This window comes from Aquila chrysaetos, chromosome Z, assembly GCF_900496995.4.
Source record: "Aquila chrysaetos chrysaetos chromosome Z, bAquChr1.4, whole genome shotgun sequence".
In the NCBI taxonomy this organism is placed as follows: Eukaryota; Metazoa; Chordata; class Aves; order Accipitriformes; family Accipitridae; genus Aquila; species Aquila chrysaetos.
Window position 1 is genome coordinate 60,459,010 of NC_044030.1, and position 24,468 is coordinate 60,483,477.

At 37.8% G+C, this 24,468-nt stretch overlaps 1 protein-coding gene across 5 annotated transcripts in view; it reads right to left on the reverse strand.

The window, feature by feature from the left end:
- Nucleotides 1-24,468, reverse strand: part of CERT1 (ceramide transporter 1) — an 80,448-nt gene that overhangs the window by 19,395 nt on the left and 36,585 nt on the right. For 3 of the 5 annotated variants that reach the window (XM_041121054.1, XM_030005261.2, XM_030005260.2), the window contains 4 exons: nt 11,575-11,682; nt 10,670-10,808; nt 9,631-9,714; nt 3,834-3,991 (listed from right to left, as the gene is read on the reverse strand). In XM_041121054.1, coding sequence (XP_040976988.1) covers nt 3,834-3,991; nt 9,631-9,714; nt 10,670-10,808; nt 11,575-11,682 — 489 coding nt within the window. Of the gene's footprint in view, nt 1-3,833; nt 3,992-9,630; nt 9,715-10,669; nt 10,809-11,574; nt 11,683-15,130; nt 15,247-15,700; nt 15,722-24,468 lie in introns of those variants that run through there. The other 2 variants (XM_041121055.1, XM_030005262.2) reach the window with 2 other exon arrangements.

Below are 24,468 nucleotides of genomic sequence, written 5' to 3' on the forward strand. Positions count from 1 at the left end.
ATTGATTTTAGCTACTGACAGAGATCTTATTCTTCCTGTGACAAACCTGCAACAATACAGAGCCAGCGGCGTGAATCTGCTGACACACAAAGGACAAACTTGATGCTGCCCCTTTCAACTCTGCTAGATGGTTTTTTACAGGCACTGGATAGACTTAAAAGCTCTAAACCCCTCCCAGCTAGAACACAAACAGCTGCCCAATTTCATGTCATTTTCCCCTCTAATCTCTCTTAGAGAAGGTATTCTGAACTTTATCATCTCACAGTACTTACTTCCTTTTCAGAGCAGTTGACACATCTAAGAAAGCCAAAAGTACAAAGATCAACACCATTCTCCTCCCACATGTATTTATCAGATGACAGAGCAATGTTTTTTTCTCAGGCCCATAGTTATATAGAAGATACTCTTAATAAAGCCATGTTTAACCACTAAAACAAGATAAAAAACCCAAAAGCTCAAAAAACTACAGCTGAAGTGGAGTAGTGTTAACAGAGGTCTGAATACAGCCAACCTCTGTCTTTAAGGGTGTAGGTGTCAGGTTGTTGGTCACGGAGGACTGACTGCAGGGGTAGCCTCTGTGGGAGGAGGCCAGGGGCTGCCCCATGTTAAACACAGGTGGTTCTGAGACAAGGGGAGTCAAAAGAATCTCAGTAGACATAATAAAGGGGGATGAAAAGATGATGTTTAGCGCTTACATTGTTGAAATCAGCTGACATAGAGACAGTCCTTGATAAGAAGAGCTGGTCCTAAGAACCAGCCAATAAGGTAAAGACAGTTCCTGATAAGAAGCAGGAGCAGGCCCCAAGAGCCAGCTAAGACGGGTCTTGCGGCTTGGGTGAATACCAAGAGACCACTGAGCCTGCGCAAGAAAAGAGGTTACTAGCGGTGACGAAGAGGAGTCATCTATCTTCATCTCTGCGACCACCAGACGACCACCATAAAGAGGCACTGCGCAAGCGCAGTTGAGAGGAGACTATGGAAATGACCTCTCGGAGCTAATTTTAATATGAAGCGGGGACAGGTCATGCATATGTATAGGCGTATTGTGAATATGTAACACTTGACTGTATAAACTTGAAACTAACTGCCGACTCGGGCGCGCACGACTTTGGTGGGACTACCCCCCGTGCTGCCCAGCGCTGAATAAACATACCTACTTTACAATCTCACTGATTGTGGAGTCCGTTTCCGCACGTCAGTTCTAGCCAGCTCCAAAACAGACCCCACTGCAGGACAGAGCTGAGCCCATCCACCATGTGTGTGGCACTTCTCTGAAAATGTATTTAAGAGCAAAAAACACCCCAGGGAGAGAGGAAAGGGAAATAAGAAGTGAGAAACAACAGAGGAGATGCCAAGGCCAGAAGAGGAGGAGCAGCAGCTCCAGGGCAGAGAACAAATCCACACTGCAGCCCATGGAGGACCACATGCCAGAGCAGAGGACCATTTCCTGAAGGAACTGGGTCCCCTGGAGGACCCACACCGCAGCAGATTTTTCCCAGAGGACTGCCACCCATGGAGAAGACCTATGCTGGAACAGGGAAAAAGTGTGAGGAGGAAGGAGTGGTAGAGATTGAGTGTTTTGGACTCACTGCAACCCCCCCATTCCTCACCCCACACTGCTTGGGCCTAGCAAGCAGTGGGTAGAGGGGCCTACCGTAAGGGAGTGAAGTTGAGCTTGGGCTATGGGGGGAAAGCTGTTTTAGTGTTTGTTTTTTTGTTTCCCATTAACTTGATCTATTTTAAATCAGCAACAAATTGATTTTCCCCAAGTCAAGAACATTCTGCCATGACAAGAACCCGTAAGCAATCTCCCCATCTTTCTCTTGACCCATGAGCTTACTCATCCTATTTTTTCCCCTAATCCTGCTGGATGGGTGGTGAGCAGCTGGTTGGGCATTTGGCTATTAGCCAAGGCTAGTCCACCACAATTCTGCATTATTTAATTCAATAAAAATATCCTCTTCCAAAAGGCTAGCAATTAGAGGAATACATTTAAAAATTATTTTATATTTAAAGTATTTTGTGTATTAGTATTAAAGTACCATTAGCGTGCTGTAAACCCCAGAAAATTTCATTGACAAATGTGACTTTAAAAAAGTCGCAAGTCTACCAAAGCAGAGCAACTTAAAACCTCCAAGGTTTTAGAAGCTTTTGCTATTTTAATTTCTGGAAAAGCAAGTCCAAATAAGCTTGTGACCTTCCTTTAAAATGCATTTACTCATGCTGTATGAGGTTATCAGTCACATGAGACCCAAAGTGAAATTTAGGTTTGAACTTGTTAACCACTTGCAGCTGAAAACAAGTGCTTTAAAATTAGTCCAAAGAAGAAGAAAAAAATGACAACTAATCTAAAAGAATTGACATTCTGTATTAACATATTGTTCTGTAGTAACATATACTAACCTAGGGACAAGAAAAATTCACTTTGTCCATGCTCTATGCCAAGTCTGATCAACAAGAGTGAACTGTGTTTGCTCAGCCTGGAGAAGAGAAGGCTTTTGTGGGGGGACCTAGTAGCAGCCTTCCAATACCTCCAAGAAAGTCGTAAAGAAACTGATCCAGACTCTTCAGAGCAGTCTATAGTTGAAGCACGAAAAATAATAGGCACATACTCCAACTGGATATAAGGAAGAACTTTTCCACTATAGCAACAGTTGTGCAGCACAACAGGCTGCCCAGAAAAGCTGTGCAGTCTCTGGCCTTGGAGACCTGAAACCAGACTTGATAAAGCCCTGAGCAACCCTGTCTGATCTCAAACTGTCCTTCCTTTAAGCAGGAGGTTGGAAAGAGAGAGACCTCTTGAGGTCTCTAGTCTAAACTGAATTAACCTATGATCCTATGAACAAGCTTCAAATCTTGGATCTACAGTAAGTCTTCTAACTACTTTGATGAAGCAGTAACAAATTAAATGTTGACAGAAGTTGCAATACAGTTAGACAGGGCCAGGCCTTTGACATATGGACAAAGATGACCCAGGAGACAGGGGCAAGGATTCAAACACAGACGTATTTTGTCTGAATGCATTCACTCTTTGAATCGTGTACCACTAAAACATATGGAGTAAGTTTTGATGTGTGATATGCACCACAGGGAAACACATTAAATGAAAAACAAGAGACAACAGCTAAAGGACTGCACAGGACACCAGTCAGTGATGGCAGGATTCTAGAAATCAAAGCCTGAAGTACAACCTAGCCATGCCTCCAGCACATCTCATGAGAAAAGACACTGCTCCTTTCGAGTTGCTATAGTGGTTGAGTAGGCTTAGCATGAACTATCACTGCCATTAGAATAACAGGTATTCTAATACGCTTAAAAAATTTAACTGATTAGTATAAAATATGATTTAATCTCTTCAATCTCCTAAAGGACAGTGAAATAATGGTGTCTTTAAGAGACATTTGAAGTTAGAACTGGTTGTTCTCCTCAGTATTGTCACCATCTCTTACCACAATTAAAACATTTCAGAGATTTGCACATCAATTTGCAAGCACGCATAATTAGGTCTCTCTTAGAAGGCTGTAAGCAATGTACTTGCTGCTCTGGAATACTGTCAGGTTCTCTATAGATATAAAAAAAATATAGGACTACTATCTGAACAAGGGCTGGGAAGAGAAAGACTATGATGAATAATGTTACTGTATCACCAATCAGGATGAGGCTTTAACGTTTTATAGGAGTAATAATGAAAGAATCTAAAATTAATAAACGCTGTACATAAAAATAAAAGCAATTCCTGGAATAAAAGAAGTTAACAGCTCATTTGAAATTTCAATTTCATGCTAAAGAAACTTTTTTTTTTTCCCAACAAAAGTAAAGGAAAATGATCTTACCTTATCTAGCCTTTTTTGCCAGCTTTCTTCACGTTTTACCATGAGTTCAATACAATGAGAGAGTGTAGCAAGGATTCCAGCAGTGGTTGCCTTAAAAGTTATAGCTTCTCCTTTAAAGTCTATGCCGTTAATTCCTTTGGGTGTCACATGAGGAAACACTAAAAACAAACATGAATCATTCACTGATAGCTGCCTTTTACTCAAACAAGCATTTTACATGTATGCTTTATTACAACTGTTTGAAGAAAACAGACAGGCTAGAAAGTTAATTTAAAAATAAAAATCAAAAGTGCTAATAATTTTCAGCTATCCACAGGATAAGGAAAGAGATTCAAAAGGAGGAACACATCCCTTCAGCTTCATCTTGCTATACTGTATTTCAAGTCTGCTTGTAATGGTGTATTACTCTGCAAATCATGTGGGTGGAGGGAGTGGTAATACTTTGTAACAATAGCAGTTTGACAGCTTTAAGTGCGGCCTAATTAACACAGAGCAACCTTAAAACATATCTGATACAGCATTAAGAAAGGAACAATTTCAAAACGCAATCAAACCCAAAATGTAGCATTCAAGGTTACTTTAAGCAGGTAATTATAGATTTAAAAACCTCAAAGTAAGAAGGTATGATATAAGATAAAAGTATCACATGTGTTGAATTATCCAAGAACTGTGGGTTTTGCAGTTCCAACAACTACTTCATGCTGTCAACCAAGCCATCTGTTGCTAAGGCTATTTAAATAAGTCATTTAAAATGTGTGACAAAAAAAGTACCTATTATATGTCAAACTCGTATGTAGGTTGACATAATAACAAATCAAACACTATACATTAATGTCAGAAAATATTAGAAAGCAGAAGTAACACTCATGTTGAAGCTGACAGAGCCCATCAAGTTAAAGTAACTCCTGCTATGCCATGGGGCAAGCTAATGACTTATCACCTAGCTGGATATCGCTTTTTCCCCCCAATCTGTCAGTTTGTCAATGTGCCACTGTTATGGTTTAAAAAGTACAAATAAATATTTGTGTAAGTTTAACCAGTATCTGTCTGCAAGGGCAAAGCAGAGCTTTCAAGCAGTTCAGTTCTTGTAGGGAAGAGAAATGCAGTTGCTGTTCTCTAATGGTAGAGCATAGTATCTACACTTCTGCAACAGAAAGCAGTCAATCACATGATCTCAAGCAATGGATTAAGTCTCTAGAGTTTTTATACACCCTCCTCTCAGAAGGAATCAAAACTATTTTTCAAAGAGAAGATCACAGGCTACACACTAATTCAAATATCCCAATAAGCATACATACTATGGTAGAATACAGCTTATTTTTTGTTTCATGTTAATCAAGAATACTCCCTAAAAGGTAAAGATGATGGGGGCTGGACAAAAAGAAAAGAAAAAGAAAAATCTGTTTCAGAAGCAATAATGAGCAGAGCAACTCTCCCTCCCCCTAACAGCTGCAGAGGGAACACGGAGGAGGCTGAGACTGAAAGTGGTATAAGCTGGCAAGGAGGCGATGCAGTGGATTCACTGAGAATAATGAAAATTACACAAGAGCTTCACCCATACTACTTCGTAACTGAAAAACACAGTTTATACTAATAATCTGTCCTGTTGGTGTAGACTGTGTTCATGTGCAGGCTTACCAGCACAGCTATTACACTTACAGATGTGATTTTTCTCTCTTAATTATGCAACATGCTAGACATGCTGAAGAAACTATCATTGGCTACAACACTATAAAATAATTTCAGAAATCTCTATGTTAGATTGTAAGGGAGATACATCAATGCAGCCTCATTTCCTGGAAAAAAGCCAGCTTTTATTCCTGGATATCTTTAGGTCTCAGCTGCAGCTCATTAATACTTCCGTACTGTTTCAGTCATCATATATTCTAAGTCATTCTTTAATGACTAGTCTCAAAGTAGCAGTGATACATGCAGAGCTTGCAGTTTTAAAGTAAGTGTCCATAGTTCCTTTTAGCCCTTAGACTTCCAGGCAAACCCAAACTTGTTGCAAAAAGATGCAACCAACACCTGTTTCTTTGAAGAGATGGTCACTCAAGAGATTCCTTACAAGAGATGGGAGTATTCTGATTCATTCCTAATCATAGGAGACATTTGCCTTCCTGGAACATGTCAGAAGATGGTATCAAGCCTCGTCTCGGTAACAGTTGAGCTTCAGCACATTAGAAGTATTTGTCAGGAGATTTTTTTATTTGGAGAGCCTGAACATCTTTCCTATTCTTTTTTTATGCCTTTTTTCATGTCAGCTACAGACTAAGCATTTCAAAATGAAATCTGGCATCAGGAGATCTGTATGGTTCAAAGTAAAGGCTAATAGGAAAGTGTTCTTAACCACTGCAACTGCTCTTCTAGCTGGGTGATCAAACTGCACGCAGCCAACCGAAAAAAGCAGCAGGATGATTTTTCTCCTACTTTAACTTCAATTTCAACATCTTCCAAGTGTTTCGTTTTTAATTATCCCATCTTTTAAGCATTTTGCTTTATTTCTGATTTGTTTTCTCTTGCCTTTCATATAAAGGATTCTTCGTATCACGCTTTAGCCTTCAATAGCTCTTTAGCCCTTCTCTCCTACACATCTGTGTCTGTTAGGATAGGTCAAGTTTTCCCTTCTTGCTCCTAAGATTCTGTTTCTAACACTTTCTCAGATGTCCCAATCAAGTTTTCCCTTCTTGTTCCTAAGATTCTGTTTGTAACACTTTCTCAGATGTCCCAAACATCATGTGTTTGATCAATCGAGTTCCTAGTGAAACAGAAAATTATTTTAATACTACTGCTGTTGATCTTCTGTGAATAGCAGTAGGATCAATATGATTGGTTTTCCTCTAAGAACAACCCCATTATTCAGCAATATGTTGGTGAATATCCTCCATTCAAAGCAAAAAAAATCCAGCATAAATCCCACTGTGTTTTACATCAAATTTCTCTCCTTCAGCCTCTGTACATTTCCATCTTTATAGTTCCACTACAAAACCACCTTCCATCTTCAAAGAGGCTCCTTAAGTAGGTTTCCCCTGCTCTTCCTACTCTTACATAATTTAAATCCAAATACACTCATTTTCCTGAGCAGATGGATGGGAACACTCCCTTATCAAGATTCTACATTCCTAGAATGTAAGATCCTAATGGGTAAATATGCATCAGCCAGACTCCCTGTTGGTGTTTTATACAAATGATCATTGTTTCAGTTACCAGATTTTTTTAATTAGAAAGTGAGCAAAAATTTAAATACCTTCATAGTACTCTTCCTAGCTCTTCACTTAAAGATCCTAGAGAACACAGAAAAGAAAAAGGCTCCCTATCCAAAATGTCTTCATAGTAAACAAATCTCTATAGTCACATTAACTTTCTCCTCCCACCCAGGGAAGGTGCAGAAGGGAACAAATTTGAAAAGACAAGGTGAATATGGTCCTTTAAGTCAGTCTTAAATCTAACGATTTTAGCATTAGATCGGTGTACTAGTGGTTTGAACAGTAGGCTCAAACACTCCTTCTTACCAGAGTAGGCTAAATAAGAGGTTGAACCCATGCTTCTCACTTCCTGGAGCACTGACTGCAGAACAGCTCCAGAATAAATGGGCAACCACTTCTCAGCTACAGTTAAAAAGATTGTTCCAGCCCTTCCAGGACTGGATAGAGATTTCAAGAAGTGAACCTGAAATGTGAAAAACCAAAGAATCTTAACAGCTGCTCTGAGGCTAAGCTTTAGAAAAGGGTGAATTGAAGACATATCTTTCATTATCAGTTAGTCTGAGTAGTTTTCTGCCCAATACATGGGCATGTCTGTCTCAACCTAAGACATCTACTTCCCCCACTGCATCACTTATGATTCCACTTTAGGGCAGAGACTCTATTTTTCATTTCTAATCAAGCTTTGCAGCACTCAGCTATTGAATATTTAATGAATTTAGCCCTTAGAAATCAAACTGAGGCACGTAAAAACTGAAATGGAGATGAACCTTTCCATAGAAATAATTGACAGAAAGTAGATTTAATGGAGTCAAGAATCATAACAACTGGAATTAGAAGTGCTGCAAAAATCAAGGGGCTGTAGAAATTATTTTCTGTAGTGAGCTATAGTAAGTGAGTTTATATACAGGTACCCATAATACATAGCAATTTCTTAGCATGTAAGTTCCCAAAGACTTGATACAGAGCTTTTTACAAGAGGAATATCGGTATCAAATTGCTGTTAAACAGGTGATAAAAAAAAAGAAGTCACTTACTTTGCATTTAAATATTCAAAGATGACCAGATGTACTAAAAATACAGACCTTCCTAATGACATTCCCCATATTATATGTGTATATATAGCAGATACAACAGAAAAATGCAGATATGAATAAATGTTCTAAAGGTAAATTAAGCTGAAACTCCTACATAATCCTACAAAAATTAAGTTTGACAAAGACACCTCTTTCAAAATGAATCATACAGTAAAATTAAATTCTCGCTTCACTTTTTTTAAAGGCGGCCTTCTCAGTTTTCTGGTATTTGTTCTGACTTAACAGTCCTCAAAAAATGTACACAATAGGGTTAGTGGAACTGTGCACCAGCTTACAGGTGAGTGTTGCAAACTTGCTGATCTTTGCTGATAAGAGGCAAGAAAGATTTATTCAAAACTTCAGAGTGATATGCTACTTAACCTCTGAAATCAGCATTAGGATTAATCCTCAAGTAAAGAAAACACTTTATATAATTGAAAAAAATATACTAATTTGATGAATTCTGAAAGTATCCTGAAAGCTCCTTCCATTTCCTTTCCTCTTTCCTCATAACAGTTTTGGCTATACTCTATAAAGAGCACCTAAATACAGCAAGGAAAGATGTAACATGGGGACGAAAGCCATTTAAAAAAGAAAACAGAAGAGACAGAAAAGACTTATTTTGCCCATATGTTTTCCAGATTCTTGATGAAAGTGTTCACATTTTTAAAAACAGTTTTGATGAGTACTTTGGGAAATTCCATCAGATTTGAAACTGGAAGTAGTGCAACTTCAAAGTTTTGTGAATCAAAGTCTAAGAAATACTTTAGGACTAACTGAATTGTCTACATCTAGGGAATGAAAACACTAAAATATTTCAGGCAGGAAAGAGAAAGTCTAAGAAGAATGCAAATGTATTTTAAATGCATACACAACTTCTGCCAGGCCAGAAGTATGAGATTTCTAGAACAGCAAGACTTGCATGAGTTCTTCACATTTACTGCATGGATGCAGTGAGTGCAATAACTAGAGCATTGAAGGCAAGAATAAAAATCAGAATTCTGTTCATCATAACAATGGAAAATACAGCAAAAAAGTGCTAAAATAACCATGAGTGAGAATCAGTAACATTGTTGACTTAACTATTACGTAGCCATAGAACTTGGAAAAACCATACTGGGACATACCTAACTGGAAAAGCATTGTGCTCCACCACACTCCTCTTAAAGCAGGTAACACTTGCAAGGAAAAACTGCAATTACCTATTACAAATCTCAGTTCCCATTGTCTGAATGATGCAGCTGTTTCAGCAGAATTTTGTAGTGAAAATGGCTTTGGACACAGAATAGGAAATTCCAGCTTGACAAGCTTGCATCAATACTTGTGTGAATTAAGAATACCTCAGAGAATCATGAAAAGCAGCTAATGAATGATAACATGAATAAGAACTTCCTGTCACATACATTTAAATAACTGTTCTTCCCATCTTCTTAGAAAAGAGCATAAATATCCATCCTGTATCAGGCTTATCATCATACCATTCATATGAATTTTCAGTGAAAAAGTTGGGACACTTACATTTTTCCTTACTGCTGTTACTGTTATGTAAAAAATCCCCATCAGAACGCATTGTAGGGAAATCATCTTCATCATCTTCCACCACTAAATTTGAGAGAGAGTGTGTTATGGGAGTTAGAAAGCTTTTCCAATTCTTTAGTGTGCAAGAAAGGATTAAGAGCATCTTCACGGCTAAGCAGCATTTAAGATTTTTTTCCTATTTAAACAGTCATGAACCACCCCCACCACCCCCCTTTTTTCTGACCACTATCAACATTACTGTCAGAAACCATCAGGAGACTAACATTTGCTCAGTGTTGAAGCTTAGCACTCGATTCTATGGTAAGAACAACATTATTCTGGTGTTGCAACTGGATAAGGAGGGAGCCACAATTCAGCAACTATCTACTCTTCTACACTAGAAAGTTCGGATAGAAGTGGAATTGTACTTGTCTACTGTTTTCTTACTACCAAAAGTTTCAGGCTGCCAGAACAAACTCAGGGATGAATATAAATGCATGGATACAAGAACAAGCTGTGCTATGAGAAGAGCAACTCAGATATGTGTAGACATCCACACCCAAGTCTACTAGGGCCTCCAGTGTGCACTTAGTGCCAGCCAATACATCTTAGGAGCATTCATTACAGCAGCACCTTTGCCTTTTAAAAATAAAGTATTGTTTCTAACAAAACTAATATCCCATTGGCTTTTCAAAATAACAGGTAAGAGACATGGCGATAAACTAACTTGAATTCATCTTATGAGGGTAAACAATTATTGTTCTATAACATCAAATGTTTAAAAGAGCAATTCTTTGCTACAGTTGACAGCTACAGGTTAATATTAAAATTAAGCAGATTTTTATGGGAATCCAACTTCTGAAGTGAAAATAGTTAACACTGTTTAGGCAGAAATATCTATGATTGATCCCTATGCTAAAGAGTAAATTTAAGATACTATAGCACTTGATGCTGTATAAATAATGTAACTATTTTGAGGGCTACTACTGCATAAAAAGCTACATTCTATAGAGATAATAGTTTGCAGTTACAATTTTACCTTTATCCCTCTCGAGTTCATCTTTGGAAACTGCATCTGCACAGGCATCAAAGTACTTCTGTAAAGTATCGACTTGTCTACACAAGATGTCTCTAAAGGTTTCCATTTCTGCAAGCTTCTCACGTAAGCTATGACCCTTCTGAAAATACAAGAGAAAAAAGCCTGAAACACTTCTACAAACTCAGGAGTAGTTCAATGCATAAATAAAAGCTGGATTTCTGCAGCTATGAAGAACAAATTCCAGTACACTAAGGACATTTTATATATCAGCAGCTATGAAATACTGTTAGTGTTAGAAGGTAAGACACTGTATACAAGTGTTCCTTACTCATTTTGTCCACTGGTCTCAATTTTTCGTCTTGACTGCATCTGCAATCTGGCATGCTACCAACTTTATGCCTATTAGCCTCAAAACAGTCAGCTCTAGTTTAAGATATTTGTTCCAATCCTTACTCCCTTTTCTTGTGTTGCTCCTCTTCCCAGAAGTACAGCCCACCCAAGTTCATATGTTAAATATTTATATGCATAAGACAAGGAAAGCCATCATCTGTCTATCAGTATTAATCAAATTTATTAAGTCACAGAATCAGCATTCATTTTTAGAGGCCCTGATATTCTGAGGAGTAAACTAGGAAAGGTTAATAAATGCTCCCACAGGCTTGATTTTCTTGCCATTGGAAGACGACACCACAGTTTAAAAGAGACAACTGCACAGAGGCATGAAAGAGCTTCCTGTATGACCTATTCATCATATGATGAATTTCTAACACTTATAGTAAACCAAATATTTTGTATTTTTTCTACAGTTTTCTACAGTTGTGTGAATAAGTCTTCATATAAGATATTTCTTTTCCAGTTGTGTGTGTTGTTTACACACTAATACTAAGAAAATGTTATTCACTAACCTTGAACGAAGAGGTGGATGTCGCAGAGTATCCACTTGCTCCAGAAACAAGAGACACCATGGAGCCATGGCGTCGTAAACTTGACTCTGATCCATAGCCAGATTCAGTCTAAAAAACAAACCACACACAAAACTAGAGTGCTGAGGCTTTTAATAAAAAAGAAATCATGAAAGCAAGATTAATGTCGTTTCCTCTGAAACCAGTCCATTTGTTTTGTTGTCAGGAAGCAGCAGGGGCTTAACTCAAATTGTGCCTGCATATTTAAGATGTTGATGCAGCATCTGTAAAGTTACTATGAATCTATTTTTTGTTATCATAATGATCTGTAAAAAATTAGTTATCTATTACCTATTATGTGCCCCCAAATGAACAAGGCAACATATATTTAAGGGTTCAGAGAAGGGACAATGTTCCATTATTTTGGTTTATGTAATCCCTGCAAAGCAATTTTCACACAGCATTCAAAAACCTGTAGTATTCCACAATTAATCAGGGGATTAACATGGTTCAGTCAATCCTTCCAATCATTCAAACAGTGCCATTTTATTTTTAAAAGCAACAAAACAGAGATCATAGAAAAGCAGACAATTACTGCTATCAAGTTTTTTTTTCGCTCGTGCCAGGCTTCATTAGCAAAATTCTTAATACTAGACTGAAATTATTTTTTACAAAGAACAAAAGTCTACATAAAAGAAGGTGAGATAATAAAAGCAAGGGGGAGAAGACAACAATAGTAACTAATTAAATACTGAAAAAAAGGAAGAAAAACACCTCTTGATTAAAATAACATTAAAAAGAACTAAAAGTTTTACAGTTTCCCTCACAAATCAAACATAAGCAGATACTGAGGAACTGGAAGAAAAATATTTCCCTGCAGCTTAACGTAAATGGCCTGTGCATGGCAAAGGAGAAGAAAAAACCCTGAAAGAGAATGTAAGAAATAAACAGATGGTTCAGAGTAATATTAAAAATACTGTTAATAGATGAGTTTGATCAAGTAGACAGTGACAACATTGTGAAGGACTTTTGACAGAAATAAGAAATTCTGCAGTAGCATAGAAATTCAGATGGGGCAGGGAGAACAGGAGACAAAAGTGATATAGAACAAACAAGAAGCAATGATGAAGTTCTAGCTGTTGTACTTTTTATGGAAAAATTGGAAACTGCATAGCCTTTGGGAAGGCAGGAGAGTGCTCATAAATTAAGATGCAAATGAACTGAAAGAGCATAAAAAGCAAAGAGAAAGGACAAAGTTGTTCAAAGTGTTGGTTAAAACAGGAGGATTTGGACAATACTGCAATGTGTGGGACAAAGCACGTATGTTTGGGTTACAAAGGAGCAGTGGCAGAGAAATGCAGTTTTAGAGAAATGAAGGTATGACTGAAGAAAAACGTGAGTCCTGGAGTTGTCAACACAATTCCTGAATGAACATGACTGAATGAGATTATCCAGCAAAATCAAGCAAGAAGGAGCCAAGAGCCAATTTCTGTTTGGCCCATTTAGAGAAAGAGGTAGAAGACAAGCATTGAAGAAACAGAAGAGAAACAGGATGAGTATCAAAAGTAGAAGCGGAGTCGGAAAATTAATATGACCAAAAAATGCAGGTGTAGTTAGGAAAAGGTAGTCCAAAAGTCTTGGTGGAAGAAGGCTAAGTGATCATCAACTTAAAAAAGGGCACTTGTAAATTCAAAAGATTTAATAAGGGACATCTTAAGTTCATTGCTTCATTTACCAAAAAATTAGAAATACTGCAACTTATCTGCACAAATAGAAGTTTATGTTTAATGACAGAGTGAAATGACAGAACATAAGACAGTTTCCTGAAGTCATACTATAAGGATGTATTAATAATTTAGTCATTTCAGCTATAAATCATGCATTTAACCCTACTTTATACTGAGCAAGAGTCCTAGAAAAACAGCTACGTAAGTGTAGCAACCAAAGTGCTAAAAGCTCCATTTTTAAGAACTAGTCCTACTATGTGTTTTAAAGCTTGGCTTTAAAACATCTATTGGAATAGGCATTTTGTTAAAAACATTCACATTGGTTACATGGGGCTTCTTTAGAATCTCAGTTCAAGTGTTAAGCAGTATACCTGGCTTTGGTAATATATTTGGGATATTGGACCACATTTTGAACTGCAGTGCAATTCAGTGCAAAGCGTATACCTTAATCTACTGGGTTGTAATTTTAAGTATAACAGAAATCAAATAATGAAGCTTTAATTAGGTTTTTTGAAAATACTCAAGTAAGAGCTTTTGCCTCTTTTTATGGACTTGAAGTCCTCCAAAGGCTTGACAAGTAAATACAAAGTAGGTAAGGGAATAAAAGGATTTTTAAAAGGACAAGTAAGAGGCTTGGGCATACAATTACTTAGTTTCCAAAGTGTTCAATGAGTAAAAACCTCAAAAGAGCATTTTGTAACAGTCACACAACACTGAAGCATGAAACATTTCTTTTAAGATTTCTTCTAAATGCAAATCTAAAAAAAACTTCACTGTTTTACTAGCAACTTCAGTGTTTATTTAATCATATGCTACAAATATTAAGATGACTCTGTGCTTTTACTACAGTCAGTTTGACAGCGGGAACTCATTCTATTTTCTCTGTAAGTTGTACACACTAGAAAGAAGGTAAAACTTCATTACAATAGGATATGACTTAATGAACAGATCAATTTAAAAATGTAGCCAAAATATCCATTGCATTGAGGTGAGAGCATTTTAACTAAGGAGGGCAAATGTCTTCTGATTGCTTCCTCCTTTTAAGTGAGAAAGACACACCTATGCAAAACCTGGATTTAAGCTTAGGAAGTGAAATTTCTGAATTTCTCTATTTGAAGATTTAATCAAAGTCACATCTTAATAGTACTATTCTAGAACTTACAATAATAGATGCAATCTTAGAAGATCTGACATATTCTACATTTGAATTAAAACCTTTTCTTCCAATATTACACATTCAGTCAATGTTAAGTTAATTTAGTTCACAAAATAAAAGCCAAGGGTGAAAGAAAAAAAAACTTCTTTCCATATAATATGTAAGCTTCATTTTCTTAAGGTAAGTTTTCAGCATTACATTTATTTGACTGATATTTATGCTTGGAATTAATAATTCCACTAAACAGTTTATCAACACTTCAGAATTGTATACAAGACAGAATATTCAGCTATCGGCTGTATACAGTTATCAGCTTGCAAACCATACTAATAAAAAGGTGCTGCATAAAAAGCATTAGGCAGTTTTAACTATTTGCAACCAACTGCAACCAGTTTTAACTATTTGCAAATTCAGCAGACAGAACAACAGACTGAACAGCACAGAACATGAATCCAAAGCACGTGCATTCACCAATCATCTTCACAGAACTCAGACAATTATGTTTTAATAGCCAAAGGGAAAAACGAAAATTACATTAAGACCACTTGTTTGTCAGAAGAAACAGAAGATAAGTATTCCTTTATAACTGATGCAGAGACAAGCCATCCAGGTCACTGCAAACACATGCAAGCAGCTTAACACAAACAATGAAAGCATGCATCATGCAAAGCCCCACCATTCTACTACTGCAACATCTAAATGAGAACAGGTCACTGCTGCATTTATGTCTTGCAAAGCAGATCATCATTAACTATTCACTGCAGAAATTCTCAATTACATTGAGAAGAGGAATGTTGACACAAGCTTCTTCTGTTTACACAATTTTTAATTTCACAAGATCAAAATTGGAAAAGCAGGTAGAGTCCATATGATAGAAGCTAACAGTCTCTGCTTGAAAACAAAATAACTTGCAGAAGTTGTATCAATTCATACGATCAAGCACTAATGCGAAATTACCGTGCTCAGTATATAGATGCAGTTCTTTGTAATTCCATGCATACATCATAGCTTCAAATCTACACTAAAACTGGCATTTGTTAGTACATTGCAACACCTTCAGCTTTCTAAGGCAGTGCAAAAAATCCATTAATCCTTTTATTATGATAGATGAGAGGAAAGAGCCACATGATCCAAAGCTTCATGTGATTCTTTACTGGAGCAGGTGCTGGTATCAGCAACAAGGCAGCACATCAGAAAAGCTGCTTTCAGTAAAATAGCTAAGTATTCGCAGAATCATATTGCAGACCTCCATTATGGCTCACACTGATCCGCCAGTTAAGGATTTCCTAAAGTGGGTCAATAATACTCTCAAGTAAAGCACAGACCCACAGGAAAGCTCCCCCACGTAAAAAAAAAAAAAAAAAAAAAAAAAAAATTCAAATAAAGCAAATTATTCTCCCATGTCTTCAAGGAATTATTTTGATTATGTGTCAATTTAGTTCCTGTCAAGCACTTCAATGTACGTTTGTCCACCAAGGCAGATATTTTCAGTTAGCATTATAAATTATTTATTATTTTACATAACACAAGCAGCAGGCAGCTCCTCCCTCTAAGGCGTATGGCTCACCCTAGGAGGTGATGAAACAGACACTAGGATACAGTGTCTCTAATCACATTCTCTGCAGTATTTGTGAAAAATCCTACTAAAACATCCAAGAGATCAAACCACAATATCTTATGAAAAACAAGAATGTGGAAAGAAGTACAGATGTAAAATGAAAGAGCTGGAAGGTACTATGAAAGACTTGGTGAAAACTAAGCAGACAAGCTCTGTAAAACACTTATGTTCCAAGAGCAATTTTTAGGCTTGCAGCAAATGCTTCAAAATATACTTGAAGAAAGAAGGGTTACTGCTAGGGTGGACCAAGGAAGGGCTATCTAGGGATGGCTGCAGACAGTAAGAACACCACAGACACTACAGGTAGGGCAGTCCAGGATGCATTTCTGAGGATTGAAGTTAAAGATACAATTAACATGTGCCTGTAGGTCTGATTTTTCAATTGTTCCATAGCCCCTGAGAGTGGAAATTTAAGGTTTCAAAAACAGGGTAGTTATTATCAGGAAGGCAGAGATAGGAATTTCACAATCCAGGTCACAGCAGCTGGATGATGATTCCCCTGCCAACAGCCCTCTCCCAAGCACAGTGCAGGAGACAACTTAGAAAGCAAAAAAGCTTCTAAAACAACCTTTCTTTGCAACTGCAAAAATGGGTAAAGAAATGAAGACATATTTTTCCTCCAGCAGTGGCAAATGTTGCTATTCCATAGTAAGTAAGCATACTATGTGCACAGGAGGGAAAAAAACAGGAATTCCGAGTTGAAAAGTAAGTATAAGACGACAACTGGAAAAAAACCCAGAAACTACAGCAATATAGCCTTAAGATTATTGTAACTGCTATAGTCACTTGTCCCATCTAAGTAACAATTATCTTTTGGGTCTTTACTTCTCAAAATTTATATACTTTTGGTAAGTCACCATGTGTTGCCTGCAGACAATAAGCCTCTTTAACAGCTGCATGACCTAGAGTAGTACACGGGCTCATAAGCCCTAGAACCACATACTGATTTCTAAAGGGAAAGGGCCGAGAAGCAGTATCAACACAAAACATTGCAGAGAGAAGAGAATGCAGGTTGACAAAGAGGCAACTAAAGGCAAATGATTGGCCTTTGATAATCTTTATCCACGTAGTTCACATCCATGTTTAATTACATGGAGGTGTACTGTTTTTCCATTAACTCCCTTAACTGTTAATGTACACAGGAAAACTGGTCACCAAATATTATTCAATACCTTTAAATACTAAGATTCCATAAAAGCTAAATAGGGAGAGGCAGGTGCTCCAAAAACACAGTGAAGAACAGCCAGGGTCCTGAGCAGGAAGACACCCAAGAGGCCACAAAGAAGGTGAGCAACAGAATGGCTTTACCATCCTGCTCCTCAGGCTTGGGAACCACTATGTCAAAGTGCAATTTTACAGAATAAAACTCTTCTGTGAGCAAAAGTACCAAAACCCAAGCTGACAATAAGTGCATCCCTCTGTATACTGACATAGTAACAAAACTAAAGCAGCTTGTACTGCTGGGCCATGAGGCTAGAGCAGACTGGGAGAGGGCTACATTTGTCCCTTCTATGAATCTGGGCTGTCAGGAGAGGAACAAGTAAGATCTGTAGAGCTACAAAGGAACAAGAAATCTCCATTCTGCTATTAAACACTGTCAGGAAAAGCACTGATATTCTGGCCTCAGCTCCCAATGAACTGAAGTACATGTTCTTATTTGCTTTAATGCTTTGAAAGCTAGAGGGAATACTCATAGACTTTAAAGAATGAGTTCATACAAGTACATGCTGTTTGATCTTGGTTTAAGGATAGTCCTTGTGCAACTCTGCTTTTAAAAATAAGAACAGTTCTGATCCCAATTGAAAGCACTTATCGTATTGTTCTTTTTAGAAGTTATACAAAATTATGTAACAGTTCAATTGCATTTAATAGTTCTATTAAATATTATTACAGCAAAGTTACGTATAAAGCTCGAAAGGGAGAGTTTCCAGGGATGGGGCACAAGTGCTAGCAGGCAGATGAGCCAGGAGGCAGCAGGGGGAGCCGGAGCAGGAGCCCAAGAACCTGCCTCTGAGCCATCTTCCACCATGCGCCCACCGGGTAGAGGGGAAGCCTGCGCCCTGCTGGGGCAGAGCACTTGGGAATAACCCAGCTCCCAGCCACAGTTGTGGGGAGTGAACTGCACACCGTGTTCACAGCTAACAGACATTTTGGTAACATCTTACCCTTCAAAGTGGCAGAGGAGGAATGGTCACCTCTTACTCAACTTGTTTGTTTGTTTGGCTTTAACCTATTTAAGGTAGTGAAGTATTATATTAATATCACTTCTGTGTAGAAGTGGAAAAATCACATCCACAATCAGTGCTGCTGAAGAATCTTGGGCTCAAAACCATAATTGGACTTGAAAGGAGAGACCATGGTTAAGCAGCAAAGTTTTTTTTCACCTTTGCAGAAAGTTACTTGTTGCAAGTCCCTCGAGCCAGTTTTGGTCCTGGACTTGAAAAGCCTACACTTTACTTATTCAGAAGAATCATTTTTATATCAAGAAACCCTAGAATTGAAAGTACAGGTGCAGGCAAGGTTCTTACTTGCACAGGAACAAATGAACTACAAAAAGCTTTACAGCAACACAGAACAAATCCATCAGCAGGCTTACCAATGAGCAGAAAAACTATCAAAGCAAATGCTTCTGCAAAAACCACAGATCATTGAATCTCATGTTCACCTAGTGCAGTTAACAGTTACCTTGTCACTGTTACACATGGCAACAGATTATTTTTTTTTCTCTCTACTCAATCCTCAGACATTCATCTAGCCATCAGAATAGAAATCTCTGTTAAACGCTTGGCATACCCCCGAGTATGCAATAGGTAGCAAGCACTGGAGGATGAAGACAGTTGGAATTGTCAAAGATGGAAAAGTCCATATTATGTTTGACAGAGAACTGAAGAAAAATTGATTTTACACCCAAAGGAAAACCTAGAGAACACACTCAATTTAAACTGCAATCTTACAGCAGTGATTTGGGAAAAACCGGGGAAAAAGAGGCCTTTACTTTCAACACAGTGCTTGTTTGCATCTCACACCCTATCAAATCTAACACGTTCTTCTTGACATTTAAAACCTATTCCCTATTCTTCTTATTTCCTTCTTGCTGTAGCCCTTGTTTTTATCATGTCTCAACACCCACTTCCCTCAAAACCAAGGGAGGCTCACTGCACCCATTACACAAGTGAACAAAGAAGGCTGTATGAAATAAGGGACTCTGCAGGACATGCATCTTTTTGTCATGTTCCCGATACAGCTTCACATTCCTGAAGTTGTCCAGGATTGAAGTTTCATAAAAACAGTCCTTCTGTTTGTGTCAAAATTATGTTTGTTTAGAAATGAAGCCCAGCCTGGTTTAAAAGGTCTTTATGCACAGAATCCTGCCATCCATCAGTAGAAGCTTTACACCCATTTCCAACCATCCATCAATTTGGCAACATAAAGATTCCATGCCTTAAGCTCAAACTAACTAGGCAATAATTCTGTCCGAAGGTAATTTTTTTTTTTTTTTTTACAAAAGCTTAACACACTAGATAGAAAGTATAAATTATAAAGTTCTGAAAGGATAACTACATAAAAAAAAGAACAGTTCTGCGTGACATGCAGAAAAGAGCTTACATGATAAGAAACATTTGCAAGATCTTAAGTCAAACACCTGATACACAATGGATGTACCAACATTTTTAAAAAGTTAAATGAAAACATGAATTGGTTTACAAAGACTACCACTACCCAGTTCTATAATTCTCATGTTAGTGGGTCAAGAACAAGTCTAACATGATAAAAGCAAAATGCTAAAGTGATAAATTATCTTAATGCTTCAAATGTTTAGACATTAGACCTAGTCCCAGATACAGAAAGCCAGATATATGCGTACAGTGCAGTTCCCACCTCAAAAAACTTTAGAAGCAAACTGAGATTATGCTAAGACCTCTGTGTGACTGAGTTTCAAGTAAAAGGCACATTTGGATATCCAAAAGGATAAAAATTCAGATAATTTCCAAAAGCTTGTTGAATCACCAACCTGAAGCATGAGAGTATGGCTTCCCATCACAAGATATCATAATACACTGCATTCTAACAGGTCAGGACTGGGCAAATTAAGTTTCCATACACCCCATATTACTTGTGTTAGTTTATTTATGTACAAGCATTTGAAAAGATACCAGTTCATGTGTTTAACCTCCCCAAGTCAATATCCTGTGTGACCACTAGAGGGAAATAGCAAAAAGGAAACAGACACGTCTAAAGGTTACTATTGGTCAAAGCCCAACAGTAACCCTTACACTGTTTCTGCTTCAGTCCCGGTGCGTATAAACCTCCTTTCCTTGGCAGACAATTAAGAACAGAGCAGTTTTACCTTTAGCCTTTATAATTACATTTGAGACACATTGCTAAGTGAGGATAAAGTTTTCCACATAGTATGCAAGAAGTAACAATGACATCTATTGCTGAAAGAATAACAGTGAATTAGAAGTTTTAATAGATTAATGAAATTATTCTAAAGTCACACCTCTCAGCCAGTTTGAAACAGCGAACCCACACCACGTTAACTTCCAGTTAAGATTGGACAAAGTCAGTAGCACCAAATTAAACACTCCGACAAATGTTTAGGCACAATTTCTTAAAAATTCATCTAACATGAAGTAGTTAGGCTCAATATAATTCAGCTTTAAAAAAAGAACACTTACTACGTGACAAACAGAAAACTGGGCACCGCTGTCTCAAGTACCATGTCTGAGTAGAAGTCTTTTCTTCACATTCAACTGCTCTGCCATTAGTCTGCAGCAGTCAAACATACAGCTCATCATGAAAAGGACTTTTATATACCAGCCAGATGAACAGGCACAGGATTTCTTCATGTACAGAGTATGCATTAAGTAGGTTCTCACCCAACTAGTTTTCCCTGTATGCATATGCACTTTGAGAAGCATCAGAAGAAACAAAGTTCTAGTTAAACCCTTCCAAACCCTAGAGAATAGTGTACTACTGACAAAACAAGCACTTTAGTAGCCTATTCTAACTCAAGACTTCTAGTAACTAAACCGTCTCATTTCATGACAGCACCAGTGTGTTTTGTACAAGCTGTAGGAGCACTTTCTTCAAGAACTTGTGCCTTAACTGCACACCGTACTATGAAAAGTCCAGGCAACTGCAGAAACACATTCAATATGTATGTCCTCAGAATAAATTATTTTGTAGACCCTTATTATTCTCTACACACTGCTAAAGTCCAATCCCATTGCTGGCTCCCTTACAGCAGTATACCCCTGAAGAATTCATCATGAGAAAGCCACCCATGTGTTAAGAGCCCACAAACTGCTTGTAACACTGATGCTATTTGCCTGCAGACACCGGAGCGTGTGTATGGGGGAGTGATGTAAGACTTGACGCGAATGGCCATATTCTTGCTGTTACCTGCTTTGAATTGCAACACATTAAAAGCTGACTTCACTCCATTGCTAAATGAGGGGAAGGAGACTCCTACCTGATGGTGGGCAAGACAAGATGTTCCCTGTCCATTTGGCATGACTGTGACAAAATGCATATTCTACCACCAGATCTTCATATTCTGACAGATCTGCATGTAGTCCAGTTGACTACAAAGGCATGACATGACATGACAAAGAAGCAGTCATAAAAATGGCAGAAAAGTGAAGCTTTTATCTACATGCAAAAGCACTCCAGTCTCAAAGCAGCTCCACAGTCTAGGATAGTAACAGAAAACTTTGCAGACTGCCTGTGTATCACAGGGGTGTAAAAAAATAAGACCTTTCTTGAAGCATTTTATATTGAGACACTATAAATCAATGAGGCTGGCAGAAAACCTTTCCAGCCAGGTGACACACAAGTTTTGCTTCTGACTGCAGCCTCAGGTCACATCTTACAGACTTCCTTTTCATATGACCAAGCCCAAACACATAACGGAGCATGTTTTTACTCCAGGTGCATCACCTGTCTACTCGCATGGATATAATACATGATATATGGATATAAGAGAGGCTATGTATGACTGGTACTGTCAGCTAAACACTTGTGATCTGGACATGCATCTAGCAGGCATGACGGCCTCTTTTCAAGAATTAGAACACAAACCAGCTCAGTAAGTCCCTGAAAATGAATTAGAAACACTTGCACAAACCTTAAGTCCTATGTGTTGTTTGATTAGATTATGAGAAGTGTAGTCTAAATAGCTGTTGCTTATCTTTGCACTTCCTTTTTACATTTCAAAGCAGTAGGTTTACCCAACAGATTTCCTCAAACCTACTAATACCACTAAACACATGAAATAGATATTTTCTGCTTAACCTCATTTAGCATTATTCAGAGGCAGGTAGAAACAAGAATGTAAATAAGTAGAAGCTGTACCTTCAAACAGTGCAAGAATGAAGCAAAACTTCAAGGAGACAGAATTTAACCAGATCTTTTATTTACAAAGTCTGAAAACCAGCAAATTGAGGCAATAAAGCTTTACTTTGTTACAAAAGGATCATTTCAAGACAGGAATGAGGAATCTTTTTGCTGTGAAGTAGAAAATATTATGACATGAACGAGGAAGAATTGAACTGCTATAAAAGAAATGTGGTTTTATCATAGAAACAGAATGACTACGTTGCAAGCTATCGCTATTACCACCTCCTGCTCAGAGCATGTCCAATTAGATACCTAGGCCTCTACCCCATAAAGATGCATTCTACAGAGAATTAAAATATCTGTTTTCAAAGCCAAAGTGATTGTTATGAAACATAACTGGAAGACACATTTAAAGAAAGACTGGGCTGGTCAAAATGAAACAATCTCCATAGTTTATAATCAATCAAGTGTATTGGGCTGGTATGGACCGAAACCTATTGTTCAGCTTTAAACAGTCTTAACTGCAACTACTTTATTAATAAAGCTGCAACTTATAGTTGCTGTTTGAACATGAGCCCAAGAGTGGCAAAAGGGTGCCAAGACAGACCAAGAACTATTTGTTTCTGCCCTGAAAGGGAAGTTTCAACAGTTTGGAATTGACAGCACTTATGTTTGCTGCAGCATATGCTTGTGTAGTCAACTGAAACTGCTGATTCACTGGCCTTCCCCTAAAGTCTTCTTTCAGGAAATACAGTTTCCAGCAATAAGTGCACTTAGCAAATTTAGTAACATTAAATGCCAAGCAATTTCATGTATTAAAGAGTTCCTGCTGATAACAGTGCTAAAATAATGGAATGTGTAAGACGTACCCTAGCTTAGTTTTACCCCTTGAAAGAGCATATTTGATTCAATTTTAAAGAAAGACACTTATGTTATTTCCAGTAAAGGACTAATAACTTGAGTAATCCATCTAATCTTCCCCTGAAAGCACAGCTTCTCCACAACACCTATAAGTTTCACTACCAGCATCATAACATACATCAGGGCAAGTAGTTCTTATCAGCTGAGCTATATTTGCTTGCTTAAATCAGCAATTTTAAGGTAATACATAAATCCCCACAAGTTATTTTATTTACTATTACCAGTGGGAGAAAGATGGACACCTCTCTCTTTACCCTCCCCTCAACATTTTCTGATGCCTGTGTTCATACCAATATAGGACATTTAAATACTAGCAGTTAAATATTGAATCTTTCTTCCTCCCCTCCTATTTAAAATAGGTATGCTCGAGATACCAGAATTTTGATTCCTCTGCAGTAAGTCTGTTCATCTAGATGACACTAAAGTGATAGCAAATGCATATTTTCAGGCATTATCTGTTTTCAGAGAGAGAAAAGAATCTTTTTGTTGTCCTACAGTAGAAATAGTATTAGAAGAATTACCTTAAGAGTTTCCAATAATGGCAAGTGGACATTGAATTCAAAAAGCAGAAGATGCCCTGAGTCTTGTCGAGTTTTTAAAACAATTCCCTTAGCTCTTTTGACGCATGTTGGCTCCTGCAGCTATTCTTTTCGGGGGGGGGGGGGGGGGGGGGGGGCGCAGCAGTTGTGGGTGGTGGTATGTCTCTGTCTCTCTGGAAACAGCCAAAAAGTTACCTCTGTTGAATGTTACTGAACATGTATCATTGCTGCTTGTGCACCCCACCCATGTGGCTGAGCAGCATCTAACTCCCTATGGCTAGGGTGTAACTCTGGTCTGTTAATATCGACTCAGTGAGTTTCACTGTAATGAAAGCTCACTGAAGAAAAACCACCCCCTACAAAGTCTTTTTAGAAAGAAAAAAGACTGCATTTGGTAGATGGGCATACAGACCATCCAAGATTTTTGTATTAAACTGTTAATGCACAGTACTGTTTGAGATGATGAGTAATAATACTGAGTAAACAGCATGCAGATCTATTTGGCAAGTGTCAACTTTTAACTGTTTAGCCACTCACTACTTCCACATTGCAGCTCTGTACTTTCTGTTCTTGATACCAAGAGCTTACCCTGAT